Here is a 17,142-nt window from a genome sequence, read left to right on the forward strand (position 1 = left end):
ATATTTGCGAATACATTTGTGTGTTTATACAGGATTTAGCACCGACATTCAAGGCATACTGTATACCCATTCAACATTCGGTCAACGAAGTGATTGGGTTTACTACTTTTTCCTAAAATAACTCTCCCTTTGTCTGGTGCTTGTATATTTCTGTCTGATCCTAACATGCCTACATCTTCCACTGTATATGCTGGGCATGTTGATGTGTGATTTAGTCACTTACACTTAAAACGATCTTTACAACTTAACATTTTCTACTGCTTGCTATCGCTAACGATGTCCTGAACTGTTAACATGATCATGTGTGAGTGAGTTGGGTTTAACGCCGCTTTTAACAGTATTCCGATTATATCACGGCGTGTCAGCTTAATGTGGGAGGAAAGCCCGAAGAGGTGTAGGTCTCAGACGTTTATCTCTTCGGTGAAACCCACGAGCACGGGCATGGTGCTGACAAACCTAGACACATAATTTGGGAGAACCGGGAATCGAACCCACAATCATAGGTTTCTGGCGTTCCCAAGGGACGCAACTCTGCACAGCTAATCGCGGTGTCTTAAACGACTGGGCCATCCGGGCCACCACAAGATCATGATTTAAAATACATAACAAACTAACAATTTAGGGAACAACTCCCAACACTAATTATTATTATTAAACATATTTTATTGTCCAAAAAGACGAAGGGATTGGGCACAGCAACGCCTTCTCCCTGATGGGATAATTATTTAACGTATTGGTCCTGAAATTCCTGATGTTCTCAATCAAGCAGGGTCTATGAATCGATAAAGAAAAATACCCAGTTAAAATTAGCCGCTTCTATGGAAAAAAGGCGGATCGGACCAAACAGTTCAAATGTGCACAGTACTCTAATTGTGCACTGCTTAATATTATAGCCGTCATAACATGTAAATTGTATTTAGAAATAAATTTCATATGAATTTATTTCTTTCATTCTGAGCTCTTTGGGAGTCCCTGACCTGGTACATAGTTCTCTGGTACGATTGCATGTGCCAGTGGTGGTGTTAATTGTAAGTTGTACGTGTTGCGCCAAAACATTTACCGGTGTGTGACAGGACATGAGCCTGACCTTAAAAGGAAATTCTTCAGTTCAAGAAGAACCCAAACTCATTGACCAAGCACTGATCTTTGTCAAATACTCTCAGGTTTTCACTTGAAAAATAAATATTCACATTCTATATTTTGTGGCCTAATGATTTTCATACAAACATGCATACTGGCAATACATTGTTAGAACACTATTTTGTACCGTAATCATGATAATTGAACTACACAGTGAACTCGATACCACACTGTCATGGTATTACTTTGTGCAATACGCAACCGATTTGATAGTGCTTGAGAGATATTTCTGTTGAGTTTGGCCTTCTTTGCAAAAGGGTCTATAAATGGCGTCACTAGTGGTCATCACTGAAGTATGGAATGTCACAAAATCATCAGCGACGCCTTGGGTTGCTGACAGAAACAGGACATTCTTAAGGTTAGACACAACTAAATGTTTTCCCATAGGCTTCAGTAGTAACGTTATATAACTTTTTTTAAAAACTTGAGTTCAACAGTTCTTACATGTTTGTTTGTTTGTTGTTTAATATATGGTGTAAAACAAACAAACATAACTGTGGTAATAGACGCTGGCCATGCTCATGTTTTCTGTAAATATAAACAACAGTAATTAATCAGTGACATAGTTGCACATCTAGTTTAGTCCCTATTTACTTTGTACTTCATTGAAAGGCATGGTCAGGCGACGTCCAAAAGAACGTCACGCCAATAGTGAGTGAGTGGGTATGGTTTTACGCCACTTTTAGCAATATTCCAGCAATATCACGGCGGGGGACACCAGAAGTGGGCGTCAAGCCAATATGAACCTGAGACAAGACATATTTGGCGGTAGATCGGTTATGGTGTGGTGTGGCATCACTATGACTGAGCGATCCCCACTCCATATTGGTCAGGGAAGTTTCACTGAACACATTTATGAGGACAGCATACTGATACCCTTTGTTGTCCCGTTTGCAAGGTGTGTGAGTCGACGTCCTTTTTCATCGTGCACGAATCGTCAATCTTTACGTTATTGCGCTCAACATCCATAGAATGCCATGGCCAGCAATGAGCCAAGACCTTTGTTCCATTGAACAATGGGACATTGACTGGGACGTGTGCATCAACGTCATGTTGCGCCGACCACGTTGGCTGAATTTAGCCAGGCGCTGCAAGAGAAATGGGACAGACTCCCTCAATTGGGATACTCACACGAAGCATGCCTAGTCGAGTGAATGAATGTTTGACAAAACGTGGCGGCACTATTGATCCAAACATTGAAATTGAGAACATTATATTAATTCCCATTCTTTGAAATTGTGTGTATTTCGTCTTCTTAACAAATTACTTATTCGAGTGTATTAGTAGAAAGAAACAATACAAAGAAATGTTTTCACATGCATATTTTAATGAACTAGAAATGTTCAAATTGGTGTCCACATGGTTGGCCAAGATCTGAAAAACGAAGAAACGGGAACTATAAAACACACGACACAGGTCATAAAGAAGTTAAAAACATGAAAAAATTCAGCAATGTTGAAGTGTAAGGAAAATGTGTAGTGCACTCAATATGACCACAATGAAGTGGTTTTGTGTTAGTAGAGCGCTTATTTTGTTACATTTGGCCTTCATTTGCCCTTTACCCACATTATATTCTGGAGCCACGTAGTTTATTATGAATATTTATTCTTTTGTCTTGTTGCTGCTATTTGAATTTTGAATTTTGATTTGACTTCACCCTTCGTGTTCGCAAACAAATTCTCATATTTCACAGTGTTGACCTTTTAATACTTAATGCTTTGATATTAACACACGTGGCAAATATATCACCTTCTGTGTGATTGAAGAGGGCAGAAAGAAGGTCACACAAAGTATGTTCTGCATATACTCAGGTCACATTCTACTGTTATTCCCACTTGTGATAATTAGTTTCTTTTTTAATTCATGCAAATATAAACCACAGAACTAAAGTTCTTTTCTGAATGGTCTCAATATGTTGTCTCGTGTTCACGGTTCAGTCGATTTTTCTAAACCACCTTAACATTTTTAAGTTTATGAGTTACAAATTCAACAGACACCCAGAGAAGGAACGGTTATATTCTAAATATGACATAAATAATATACATGTATACATAATGTCTCGCCTGTACAAGTGATGACCACGGATAACATTGACATTGACACATCTTCAATGCATATGGTTCAGTATATGAAATTGTGTGCATTTAGTCTGCCTTGCAAATAACGCAATCATGTGTATCAATAGAAAAACATGCAAATAAATGTTTGAACATGCAAAAAAATTTGAGCAAGAAATGCTCATGTTGATATCAAAATGGTTGGCCAATATCTGCAAAACAAAGAAATGGGATCTAAAAAAACACAAGATACAGGTCCTAAAGACGTTAAAATCATGAAAGAAGTTCAACAATGGTAAAGTGTGAGAAACGAGGCACGTGTGCATAGACACAGGTGGTCAAGTGTTTTGGTGTTCCCAAATTCGCTTCACATAGCCGTGTCAGGATTAGCTAGTTTGGGTTTCGAAACCGACGTCAGATCTGCTGGCATCATCCCACTGGCATGCTAATTGGAATTTGCCCATTGTTATTGAAGCCCTATAACCATACCTTTGTCATAACCTTCATTTAGGTTATTCAGGCAACAAGGTCTCAATAATGTTTTAAAAATGTTTTATGGCAGACTTGTGGAGGGCATATTTAAAATCAATTCGCATTAAAATACAATTCGCTATTTTGACTTGTACCATATGTTCCCGTGCATTTTCAGGTACATAATATCTCTACCCAAATCATTCTTGAGACCCCCCAACGTTCTACTACGTTGGACTCCTGAAATCTTTCTCCTTGTCTACGTCACACTAGTCAGTGACAAGTCGTGGAGCCCAGTCATGGTCTGTCCAACTGATGTGATCTTCAACCAAATCTAAACGTGCCTGCATGTTAGTGGGATGCGAATTCATTTCCTCTGTGACCGGATACCAGCCTCAGATTATGCATTGTCTGAGTAGAAACTGGCGTTCCGTAGGTCATTTCTTAGTATAGTGGCAGTCACTAAGTGATGACGTCTTGCTGCAATGAGGACCATCTGCATGTCACTGGGTAGTTGATCCAAACGTCTGATTCTGTGCCCAGCAACGTGACGTTGTCTTGACCCAGTTTCAAGCATGCCTATGCATCTGCCTATTTCGTCGGTCATCAAACGACGCCTTTGATGCTGTGTAGGCATAAGTGGTTACAGTTGTTTCAATCCTCAGGGGCAAATGTTATGGTGATAATGATATGCAACGATTCTGTCACGATACATCATATCACAGGTTTTGAAGCATGACTACATGCCCATGATCTGACTACATGCCTTTGTCCGTTCATCATGAAATTGAGGTCCTATTGGAGTTATCCAATCATTGTGTGCCTGGATATTACAATTTCTATTTGTTGGATGATATGCTGATATCATCAAAACTTGATCCTAACCAAACTTACAATATCTGTGCAGACCAGACGTTTCGAGATTAAGACAAATTCATACCTGTGTTAACCCCTTCCCCTTGGGCATGGAGGAGAACAAGGGACAGACCTTGTCTCATTAAGGGCAGCCCCGGGGCTGTTGCAAGTCCTTGTTCTAAACTCTCTTTGGATGCCGTCGCAGGTTGCTGAACATAGCCCGTCAGGTCCCCACTCTGACCAGTTGGTAGGATCTAGAGCAAATTCAAAGACAATGACATTTCGCAAACACACAGCCTATTCAGTACATTTATTACGTTCACGACTATTTCCTCAATTGTAATCACATAGAATAAAAGCAAGACCTTATTCAGTGATTCCGTAATTTCTAAGCGACGATGCCGTTCTCAAGTATAGTTAATCAAGTCATCATAGTTAATCATTGTGCGTCGTGAAATATTGAAGTCAAATGACTCTTGTTCAAAAGACAGAAATGATGTCTGATATGATTCCCTATTTGACTTCCCTCTATTATTCAGGTGCATACTTGACCTGCCATTGCATCTGTTTGTGATGCATGCCATTGGTAACACAGGATACACTCACCTTTACGCGAACATCGAGTATTTTATAGTGATTTATCAACACATACTTATAATAAAGTTTCAAATTGTACAACCTACTCTAATTTTGGCAGATATTTCTTATGATTATGAGAAGGGCCATGTTCCTTTTATTTATATATTTGGCATAATCCTTGCAAGTAGCAAGGCCCGACATATATGATATCGGGTATATATGAAAAGTGAAACCTAAAAAACCCTGTTCACAATTTGTCCGTTTTAAAAATTACCGCAATGTCAGCCAATGTCTAAAAAAGTAAACAATTTTAGCAATTTGGCAACAGTATGATGAAGACAATTATGTATGAGTAGACCGCTTGTTTCGTTACATTTGACCTTCAATTTGTTACTAATATCCAAATGTATCATGAAGAATATTATTGACATCAAACATTTTTGTGTTCCTTTGTACATATTTTTTTAAGATTTTGCAAACAGGGGATGTTTTTACATTTATAATGAAGAAAAATAAATTTCCGATAGATAGAAAAACTTATACTGTCGATAAACGTATTACCATTGCTGAACTTGAGGAAGACACATGTCTGAGTCATGGAGCCATTGAAACTATTATTCATGAATATTTACAGATGAATACGATATCTGCTCATTTGTTGCCAAAGTTTCTAAATTCTGATCTTAAGGAAAAACTGACACAGCCAGAGAAAATGTAGAGCTAACTGAGGAGGATTTCGTGAAATTCAAAAAGAAAGTAGTGACGGGTGATGAAACAGTCAAAACGTCAATCTGTAGAATGGCACCATTCCTCGTCTCCAATTCCTCCAATTCAAGTCTTCAAGATCAGTGAAGAAAGTCATGGACACTGGTTTATGGGATGCAAAGGGTGCGATCCTTGTTGATTATTTAGAAAGTAAAAAGACGATTACTGGTTCCAACTATGCTGATTTACTTCATTGCCTGAGAGGTTCTATCAAAGAATGCAGACTGCTGGAGTTCTTCTCCTTCATGACAATTCCTCTTCTCACACCACAATGTGGTTTCTAAGGGCTTCCTCACCCTCCACACTCCCCAGGCCTGGCACCTATGTCATTTCCACCTATTTCCTGAACTGAAAGAATACCTTTGTGGAAAGTGCTAAGGCGACAAAGATGACCTCATCACTGCCATAAATGGAGGTTCGAGACGAGTTTGGTTTGGTGCGAAAAAAACAACAATAAGTGGATCCTGCCATGCCCCAAAAACGTGCTAGGGGTGTGGGGGGCAGGTGTTAATTACCAATCCTGGAGATGGGATATAGCTTTGTTTTAGCCGATTGTTCGTTTTTGCCTACTTCGTTAGTGCGTATCGTAAACGAAAATATGTTTATCTTACTTCCTACCAACCTGTCGAAGGGTGTGGTGCCGACCAGCCCTTCCAGCCACGAAACCATCTCCACGGAGCAGACCACCATCTCCGTGGTGGTGACCCCCATCTCCGTGGTGGTGACCCCCATCTCCGTGGTGGTGACCAGGCTGTCCACGGTGCTGACCAGGCTGTCCACGGTGCTGACCAGGCTGTCCACGGTGCTGACCAGGCTGTCCAAGGGGTTGGCATCTGTGTAGTTGTAGCTGCAAACAATGTTCAACACATGACTAGAGACACAAACACGTATTATACACAGCAACAATTACGCTCAAAACAATAAACTAGATTGGGTTAGTACTTACAATGACTTGTATTGTATTACTTCCCCGTGAAGTTCGCGAACTTAACTTAAACAGTTGGATTCTTCCCTAAGTCAAATTTAATCACGCCTCCCTAAGCGTGTAAGCACCTGCTAGACGGGTCTCAAAATCCATCCGAAGTATGATAGCCGGATCAGAAGGTTTCATCCAAAGGATAGCATCACTTTCACCTTTCTCCCTCAATAAACAGAAACCCTGTGCTATAACTTGTAACTGATGCTGACAGATCCATTACATCAAACTCACTCACTGCATGATAAGGTTCAAAGCTATGATGTTAGGATGTAGTTGAACAATGATTGATAATCTAGACTGGTTATTCTCCAGCATTGACAATATATATTATCTCAGATCTGAGCTTCCGAATACAATATGATTTTCTGGTCGATATACAGGGATCAATAGGCCATTAGACAATTGAAATATGAATGTGTTTTAGTACTTGTGCAAGCAGTATCGCCAGCACAGGATACCATATCGACTATTAAGGCTTGTCCGTCGCACGTTCGCCCTTCAATTCCCTTGTTGTCGCACGTTCGATTCCTAACCCTCTCTCGCATGTCCGTTTCACAGTTACAAGGTCCCTCCGATGTGTCCCATGCGGTCCATTCTGAAGTAAATAAACATATGATATACACTACATGCTTTCTTCCAGTGAGGTAAATGCAACACTTTAAGAAGACAAGGGTCGTGTCCCCTTACAAATATATTTAAAGTCTCCATGGAGTAATCTAGTGGTTAACGCTCGTAACCGTCATAGTAGATAACTTCTCAGAATAGTATTTCACAACGAATTTACATACAAATTTCTATATGAAATACATATCTTATAATACATACATACATACATACATACATACATACATACATACATACATACATACATACATACATACATACATACATACATACATACATACTTTTGCGTGCATGCAAGTTTGCGTATAGCATTTCTTGTAAACTCACCCCCATCGTCATCCATCACGGTGAAGTGCTTCACGTCAGATTCTGGTACAGGTACTTTTTCGATGGCTGTGATCGTCACCACTATCAGTCGACTACTGTCACAAACCTTGAATGATGAAAGAAATAGTTATGATTTCAGGTTAAATAGACAATATATGAATATCCTGCCAAACGACAAAACAAAAACATGCTGGTACATCGTCATAACCGTTCTGCGTGCCACTGCGTCATATGAAACATCAAGAATTAGTCTGATTCCATCTTATCATTCCTGTACGGTGAGCAAGCCCAAATCGCTCTTCACGCTGACGTTCCGGGATCAATTGTCACAGATGTAACTTATATTCAGTGTACACAATTCGCGTGCGATTCGCAATACTTATCAAGGGTTTATTTTTTTAATTGAATTCAATAAAACGTGAAAACACCCCGATATTTCAAGATAAGTAATCTGTCAGACGGTACTTACGTTGTTGTCCGTCAAATCAATTGGGATTTTCAGCGATGCCGTACCATTAGGGAAAACAATTGAGAAATCCCCTGCCGTAAAATCATCAGGGGGTGTCATCCCAATTCCACTGATGGTGTAGTTAACTGAGACGTTTCCACAAGCGGTACCATACCGTACCAGTGTTATACAGTTGTTGGGCTGTCCCTCAACGATGACTTCCGGAACGAATGCGAAGAAAATCATATCTGCAGATCAAAATTAAAGAGAATCAAACTTTCATGTTTGTCATGGTTGTTAGTTTCAAAAGTGAATCGTATTTATATTACTGAATGTGACAAGTCACAGTTTCAGAAGACGACAAGACTGAGTTCCATAACTCCCGTCCCTCAGGTCACTTGATATCTGTACCTCTGTAGCAGGAGGAGGGCTATGTACAGAACATGGAGGTCAAGTTAAAACATTTCACCACAAAAGTCTCAAACGACATGTACAGGTTTGTTCCAGGCTGATTTAGAAGATCCCGGTAATATTCAAATGTTTTGATTTGTTTACAAAACGCCTTTTATCATCCTGACGTCAAATAAGTGTATTGCACCTACAAGTTACAGATGACGTCATAGAAATGATGTCGTCAGTGTAAGAAACGGGTTGTTTTTGTGGGTCACCTTGGGGATATGTTGTGTGCTGGTTTGTTCCGCGCAAGCGACGGCCATAAGATACATATTTCATTTAATTCAAAAGAAACCTGAAGGGCGACAAAGATGTATTTCAAAGACTATCAACCGTGTAAATACCGTTGGTAGCAAGCGACTATCTACACAGGCAGAATTCTAAAGTTTTCGTCAAGAGGTACAAGTGTGAAAATCCGGATAGTTCAAGCTACCAACCAACTGAGTTTATGCCAGGATAACCCGTTATATTTTTGGAACCGAGAATCGACACGATCCGTGATCAAGCGTTGCCCCAGATCGGGCATGGTAGGTCAGCTTGACATTCTAGTCGGCCGAAAGTTGAACGTTGTTCATTTTCGAACAAATACCAAATAGTATTTACTTTGTTATAGTCATGAAACATGGGCTAAATATAATCCTTCGTTTACTTGAAAAACATCTTGTGGTATTTTCAAAGTTAAATAGCTTAATGAAATCGTAACTTTTGCAATACAGAATATACTAAATGAAAATGCAATTTAGAATTATCTGCCCTTGATGTTAGGAATACAGCTGAAATGAAGGCGAAACATTGCGAATTTTGTAAACTTTGCACACCACTATCCCACATGACAAACTTAAGGAAAAACTTCATTCCTTGATCCTTAGGGCATTTTTTACAAAACGCGGTGAACAAAGATACAGTTACGTATCTATATTCAGAGGTTCAGGACAATTTGTGTAAATGAAAGCAAATGCCATCTGAAGAAAACAATATGTGAAATGCTGGTCTTCCTCATCTACGTAAGATTTGGGGGTAAGACATTTAGGCAAGAAGTAGGCATCCCCATGGACACCAGTTGTGCTCCCCTTCTTGTTGATCTGGGTTTTTTCTGCACATGAATCGGAGTAAAGTCAAAACAAGGTAAATTGATTAAGAAGTTTAACTTTAGCTTCAGGTTGTTTCAAAACCATCAAATATCCAATTCCCTTCCACTGATTTACCCACCTGAACTAGAAATAAAGAAAACCAGTTGTTTCATATTTAGATCTATGCATAAATATTCATAGTGACAAAACACTCTCCACAAGGCTGTATGACAAAGAGATAACTTCACCTTTCTAATAGTCACCTTTCCCTTTATGCCGAGCAATATACCAGCAGTTCCAGCCTTTGGTGTTTACATTTCGCAACTTTTGAGATACAATCGAGCATACTCTTTCTTCCAAGATTTCAAAGAGCGTCATTCAACTCTTGCTCAGAAGTTGTTTGATCAAGGTTACAACATTCAAGGCCTCAGTAAAGCTTCCAACTAAGTTTTATGGTAGACATGTGGAATTTTTTTTATATCCGATGCAATTCCCAATTTTGACTTGTACCATATGTTCCCATTTTGTTGTTTTTCAGGTGAACATTTGACTTGCCTTTACATGTGTTTGTGACGGGTGCCACCAATGTGACAGGGTACGCTTACCTTTTCGCGAACGCCTTGTATCATTACTATTTCATATTGATTCATAAACATGTACATATGCTCAGGATAGAGTCGGAATTGTCCAATCGACTCTGCTTTATGCAGGGATTTCTATTGGATATGGAAAGGGATTTGTCGCTTTATTTGTCATGATATTGTTTATGATAGAAATTATTTCATTACATGCTTATTTGTTTGGTACCAATGAATATAATGTAAAATTTGCAAAGTTTGCACTTCATTTCTTTTTCAAGTAACACATTTTTAATTTCTACATGTTCTTATAAATGCGAAAAGGATTTCATCACATCAATTATTTTTTACTTAACAAGGAGAACACAAATGGCATGGCCTATTTAATTTTCTATGGTATTTATTTCTTGGGAATTACAGTCAATTACTGCAGAAATAAAAAGTCTTATAAATTGGCGCCAGAGAGGGGTAAATTATAATTTCACTAATTCCAATGAATACTAAGTTTCCTATTTTACCAGATGGATCAAGGCCCATCATCAGGTGGACCTTGGATTATACAGCAACATCATATTGAACTCAACGTATATGCTTTCCACTCAATTTCAATAGTTAAAAAGTCTTGATTCATTCCTCGAAAGTCCACGAGACTCAGTCGCTATAATTAAAGGTGGTTAATTCACAGACTGCTTCCAGTACCTGTTCCTGTTAATAAGTAGTTGGTATGTACCACTGGGGCAGTAATCATTTATCATGAGGAGATTGTACTTATGGTCACTGCAAATCTAGCTTGTGCTTAAAGCGGTCGCAGATCATGTAAAAGATTCCCAACATGGGAACACTGTGTGAAGCCTATTTGTGTGTCTCCAACAGTGAAGGTGCTGGAATATTTCTAAAAGAGGGAAAACCTATACTCACTCTATACCTATACTTGGATGTTCCCGACTATAACCTGACTAATCAACTACTGTACACTGTACTTTATTTCTGCGCCGTTAAAATATTGCTAATACCACACCAAAGACAATACTGCGACGAGATATTTTTGCGAGTTGCCGTGTTGATATGACCCCTCGATTACCAAACAATAGACAGCTTCTCTCCGAAGCTAGGTTAATCTGAGTTGGCTCGAAAGTTGACCGGAAGGGATTGCGACCAATTATCAAATACGATAATTGACTCAACTCAGTGGCATGACTGTGAGTTTGAATGCAAACTATATAAGTAAGTAAGTAAGTAAGTAAGTAAGTAAGTAAGTAAGGCAATAGCAATTTCTGGGCCGCGTCCCAATCAAACCCTCTCATCCAAAACTTAATAAACCAAAACATCAGCCCCAAAAACCAAGCTCTACCACGTAAACACCCCTTACTTACCTCAATATCCCAAAGAATAACAAACTACCTAAATGAACACCAAATTAAAAATCTTAAACAAAACTGCAAACAATCAAATATCTTCACCCCTAAACTTAAAATACCCAAAACAGACACAACACTAGCTAGCCAAATAAATAAACAAACCGACCCAAACATATCTAAAACTACCACACTAGCATACATACACGAAAATTGGCCAAATTGGTGTCACATTTACACGGACGGATCCTCAGATCCGACCTCCAAACACACAGGTTTCGGAGTCCATACCACACAACCAACTAAAACCACACAATCCTTCCGACTCCCAAACAACCAATCAATATTCACGGCAGAGCTAATGGGCATGGCCTCAGCCGTCCATAATCAAAAATCCCAAAACCACAAAAAAAATCCTAATACTTACCGATTCCCTAAGTGGACTGCAAGCCCTCAGAAACAAAAATACCAAAAACCGACCTAAATTAATAAATCAAATACTTAAAAGCTCCAACGACCTAACTAAGGCAGGCAAACAATAACCTTCTGGTGGATACCCGCCCACGTAGGAATATACGGTAATGAAAACGACGATAAAGCAGCTAAACTATCCCTCAAAATCCCAGAAATAAGCTTAAACTTACCCATCTCAAAATCAGCAATTAACAATGTAAACAAGCAAAAAATCACAAAAAATGGCATAACCTATATCTAAACTCAAATAGCCAAATCAAAAAAAAGCTCAGCAAACCACTAACCAAACCAAAAATTCTCCATCCATCAAAAAAAATTGACAGAGTAATCACTAAACTCCAAACAGGACACACCAACCTAAATAACCACCTAAAAAAAATAATAAACATACTACAGGTAACTGCCCACACTGCAAACAACTAGAAACCCCAGAACACGCACTCATCCTCTGCACACACAACCTAACACATCGAACCGCATTACAAACCACCCTCAATCTAAACAAGGCTCTCACTCTAGAAGCAATACTAAACCCACAAAATAAACTAGAAAACTTCAAGGCCTTAGGCGTATTCTTAATCAAAACGGAACTAATAAAACGCATCTAAAAACACTATAATCTACCAAATCAAAATTACATAAACAAACAAACATCCACCATACCCAGCTCCCTTAGTTCTCCTCCCCAACCCCATCGGCATCTATTCCAAATCTCAAAATTCCCAAATTCTATATAAGCAACCCCTAAAGCCCCCTCTTGGATTGCACACACCACTTTCGCCCCTTTCGGAAACACATTAAATGGCCTGGCCGGGCCCGTGTGCAAAATACGCATCAGTCGAAAAGCGCACGTTAAATCTCCAAAGTAAGTAAGTAAGAAAGTTCGTCACTCACAAATTGTTACAATGTGGAGATACGTAACGGTACAGAAGCCGACAGAGACCCTGGGTTTACCTGACCCAGCCAAAGCTGAAACTCAAGGGAAATCAGCGAGAATGGCAGCGACAAACAAGACTATTATTGAAGAACGTCAGGAGAAAGAACAAGAGTCATCAGATCCACCCGGCAGCTGTCTGTAAAGTAACCACTAGTAAATGTGCAATTGTGTATGTAATGAGTCAGCAGTAGAATGTTCTTTTAGAAGCATACATTGTTTACCCACTGAATGTTTTTCAAATTCTGGCCGGAAACGAACCCCATCCCCATCCCCATCCCCAATTGAGTTTATGTCCAATTTCATTCCATATAACAAATTTAAAAAATAAAAATTAGAAAAATCCCAAAATATCAAAAGGCACCACTTTCGATCAAATACACAGAATGGTTTTCGAATTCTGCCCCGGAAACGAACCCCATCCCCAATTGAGTCTATGTCCAATATATGGGGATAAAAAAAAGACAACAAAACGCGGAGTGAAACGCAAGCGAGAAAACAACATCCTCTCACCTCAGACAAGAACCAAGATAGCCAGATATGCAGCGGGAAATGGTAACACAAGAGCAGCAAGACATTTTAGTGACACATTAGGGGTCAAAATTAGCGAGAGTTTTGTTAGGTACATGAAAAAGGCGTACTTAAAGTTGAGAAAAGAAGGCACTGCTGCCGAGGTCACCGAGTTAAATCACAACTTAGAGGAAGACCGCTACTGTTGGGAGAATGGGATCGCCTCGTCAAAGATCACGTGAGAGCCATCAAAGATGGGGGAGGTATCATCAATTATAACATCGTTCTGGCATCGGCCCGAGGGATTGTCCTGCACGAAAACAGATCTCTATTGTCCGAGTTTGGAGGGCCCATCGAACTTTCGAAATCATGGGCAGAATCGTTCCTGAACAGGATGGGATTTGTGAAGCGAAAGGGTACCAAAACAGCGAGGAAGTTGCCACAAGATTTCGAGAAGAAAAAGGTCGAGTTCATTTCCACTGTAGGGGGTGTGATAGAGGAACAGAAGATACCAGACGAGTTGGTGATCAACTTTGATCAAAAAGGCGTCAAGATCGTTCCAGTTTCCAATTGGTCAATGACTGACTGTGATTCAAAGCAAGTGGATTAGGCGACAAACGAGAAATAAGAGCGCTTCTTGGATGCACCCGAAGTGGAGACAGGCTAACCCCCCAAAGCCAACTATCGAGGGATAACCGAGAAGTGTCACCCGAAGTTCGACTTCCCAGCTGATTGGCACGTGACACACTCAGCAACTGGAGCACAGAAGAAACCATGCTCGAGTATGTGGACAGTGTGTTAGTCCCGTACGTGAAGAAAAGAAAGAAAGAAAAGAAGCTTCCAGTCAAGCAAAAATCTTTGCTTATCTTTGACGTCTTTGCCGCTCACATGTGTGAATCGTTCCTTGGACTATTGAAAAGAAGGTACTGTGTTGTGAATAAGATAAGATATTTAGTGATTTTACGACCGCTTCAGACGTTGGCTTTGTCGCAGCCGAGCAGCCGGGTTCAGTAAAAAAAATGAATAGTTGGGAATAATAGGTAATCGGCTGGCCCAAAAAACTACAAATTAGACAGTTTAGTGCAGTGGAGAGTTTTTGAGAGGCCTATTCTATAACATAAAAAGCATAGGTAAAAAGAGTATAGTGTCTCTGATAATAACACAAGATCAGTTAGGCTGATGTCTTTATTTAGTATATAAGGTGTTTACTTTTAAAAGGGGGATAAGCTAGGTAACCTACTCTAATAAACATTGGGCCTAGTGTGGTGGGTCAGATTTGGTGAGTGGAAGCTGACAGTTAGGGCCTTGAACTTGGGGTAGTGACTGGATAGTTGTATGGATATGGCCGAATTTTTTGCGCGGACGTCTGAGAAGACAATCCGCGCTTAGAAATTTGAAAGATGTGGATTAAAAGTTAGTGCTTGTTGCTGACAATTTGTTGGGACTGGTGTCTGAAGGTTTTTGTTTTTTGAAAACTTTGCTATATGTGAGTATATGGCTGTATCTTCGTAAGGTTGTAGTAGTAGAATTATATTGTTTTTGTATTGTGGGGGAAGGAAGTTGTATAGTTCTATTTCTTGTTGTTTGGATTGGGGCCAGAGGTTGAATATGTGGTTTAGGTTTTCTGGAGTATTGGGTGTGGGTGTCTGTTTTGATTATGAAGTTTTTCATCTAGGTTAATTTGGCCGCTGAATATTCTATTTTGAATTTGTTTTATTGAGCCTGAAGAGTCTAAAATGATTAGAATTTTTTATTAGATAGTTTAATTTGATGGTGAACGCATTGTATGGATAGTAGTTAAGCTGAGTTGGTGTGTGTATAGTTGGTATAGTGGACGTTTGTGGTGATTGGCTCTGGTTGAGTGACTTGTATGCCTAGCCCTGTTATGTTGTTGTTTGTTTGTGAAGCATCAGTGTATATATGTGTATGTTTTGTTTGTTTGTGAAGCATCAGTGTATATATGTGTATGTTTTGTTTGTGAAGCATCAGTGTATATGTGTGTATGTTTTGTTTGTTTGTGAAGCATCAGTGTATATATGTGTATGTTTTGTTTGTTTGTGAAGCATCAGTGTATATGTGTGTATGTTGTTGTTTGTTTGTGAAGCATCAGTGTATATATGTGTATGTTTTGTTTGTGAAGCATCAGTGTATATATGTGTATGTTTTGTTTGTGAAGCATCAGTGTATATGTGTGTATGTTGTTGTTTGTTTGTGAAGCATCAGTGTATGTATGTGTATGTTTTGTTTGTTTGTGAAGCATCAGTGTATATGTGTGTATGTTGTTGTTTGTTTGTAAAGCATCAGTGTATATGTGTGTATGTTGTTGTTTGTTTGTGAAGCATCAGTGTATGTATGTGTATGTTTTGTTTGTTTGTGAAGCATCAGTGTATATGTGTGTATGTTTTGGTCAGTTTTGTTGTATATAGTTATTTGATATTGTTGCTTTTTTCTAGGCTAGTGAGCTTGGGTTGATTTCTGATTGTTTTATGTAGTGTTGTGTCTGTTTCACGTGGGGGTTTATCATTTATATATGTTTAATCATCTTAAACCAGCATATCATTCGGAGATAATACCAGGAACACTGTCTTATATTAGTATTGAGAGTCTCGGAAACTGTAATGGTTTGCAAACCATTAATTGCAGAACAAACAACTATGCTAAATTCGTTTAACATGAGACGGTCAAGATTTGGAATTCGCAACCAGAGGAATACAGACATAATCGATTTCTGAATGAATTTAAGACTTTGATATCAGACCCAATAGGTTCCGATATTCACGATCTGAAAAGTGTTACTCAAATGTGCCAAGTTATCCAGTGTCGCCTCAGGCTTGGATGTAGTGATTTAAACGCTGACAAGGTTAACAGACATTTATCAGCTAGATCAGATTGTTAATCTGGTCACCATATAGAAGATGCTCCAAATATAAGGCACGGTGTGTATTTTTACCACGTGGATATAACTTACGAACAGTACTTAATGATAACCCAAAGCTGAACAAGCTGACTAACAATAACATCATTGAATCCGTTTGAATATGTTTTGTACTAAATCTAAAAGATATGAACTCTGTTAGCCATTATACAGTGTTCTATAACATAGTAAATGTTAACGGAAGTAATCTGTGACTAAGTATTTCATCGTAATACCAACTTTGTTGGTGGTACATGAGCTGTACATTAATTATACCATTCTGTAATATAGTTACATGATAATTGTATTTTGTATATATTTTTCATTTATGTATTAAAACTGCCAATATATGTGGATATGTTATCATCGGAGGCGGTATTAATAGAAGCATTGTTGCTTGTTACCAACCTTCATTTCATTCTACATCTACATGTACATGTGTGAAATAGTTTTATGTTTAAACCATCAGTCATGTTGACTGGTTTGTTTAAATAGACTTTCAACTATATTTGTATCACATATTTGGTGACAGTTGATTATCTGATATATAACCTTGAAGCTTCCATCAAAATCGTATTTCAATATAGAATTTAAACATTATGTTCACAA

At 38.9% G+C, this 17,142-nt stretch overlaps 1 protein-coding gene across 1 annotated transcript; it reads right to left on the bottom strand.

Annotated features, from left to right (window-relative positions):
* Positions 1–2,458: 2,458 nt before the first annotated feature.
* On the bottom strand, positions 2,459–8,491 carry LOC139452699 (uncharacterized). Its single transcript, XM_071234254.1, has 6 exons — positions 8,267–8,491; positions 7,798–7,903; positions 7,274–7,441; positions 6,490–6,714; positions 4,609–4,777; positions 2,459–2,514 (listed from the first exon to the last, which is right to left on the bottom strand). Exons 1-5 carry the CDS (start codon positions 8,489–8,491, stop codon positions 4,614–4,616), a joined length of 888 nt encoding a protein of 295 aa, XP_071090355.1. The 3' UTR covers positions 2,459–2,514; positions 4,609–4,613.
* Positions 8,492–17,142: the final 8,651 nt, after the last annotated feature.

The sequence above is a fragment of the Haliotis cracherodii genome, unplaced genomic scaffold (assembly GCF_022045235.1).
Source record: "Haliotis cracherodii isolate W230 unplaced genomic scaffold, xgHalCrac1.p SCAF_10, whole genome shotgun sequence".
NCBI lineage: Eukaryota > Metazoa > Mollusca > Gastropoda > Lepetellida > Haliotidae > Haliotis > Haliotis cracherodii.

What these genes read in the sequence shown, in the direction of transcription:
- LOC139452699 (XM_071234254.1), bottom strand. Translation starts at nt 8,491, where the DNA reads ATGATTTTCTTCGCATTCGTTCCGGAAGTCATCGTTGAGGGACAGCCC. An exon ending in TTGATTTGACGGACAACAAC is followed by an intron (nt 7,904 to 8,266) that starts GTAAGTACCGTC and finishes TCATCATTCAAG; the next exon opens with GTTTGTGACAGTAGTCGACT. An exon ending in TGGCGATACTGCTTGCACAA is followed by an intron (nt 6,715 to 7,273) that starts GTACTAAAACAC and finishes CATTGTTTGCAG; the next exon opens with CTACAACTACACAGATGCCA.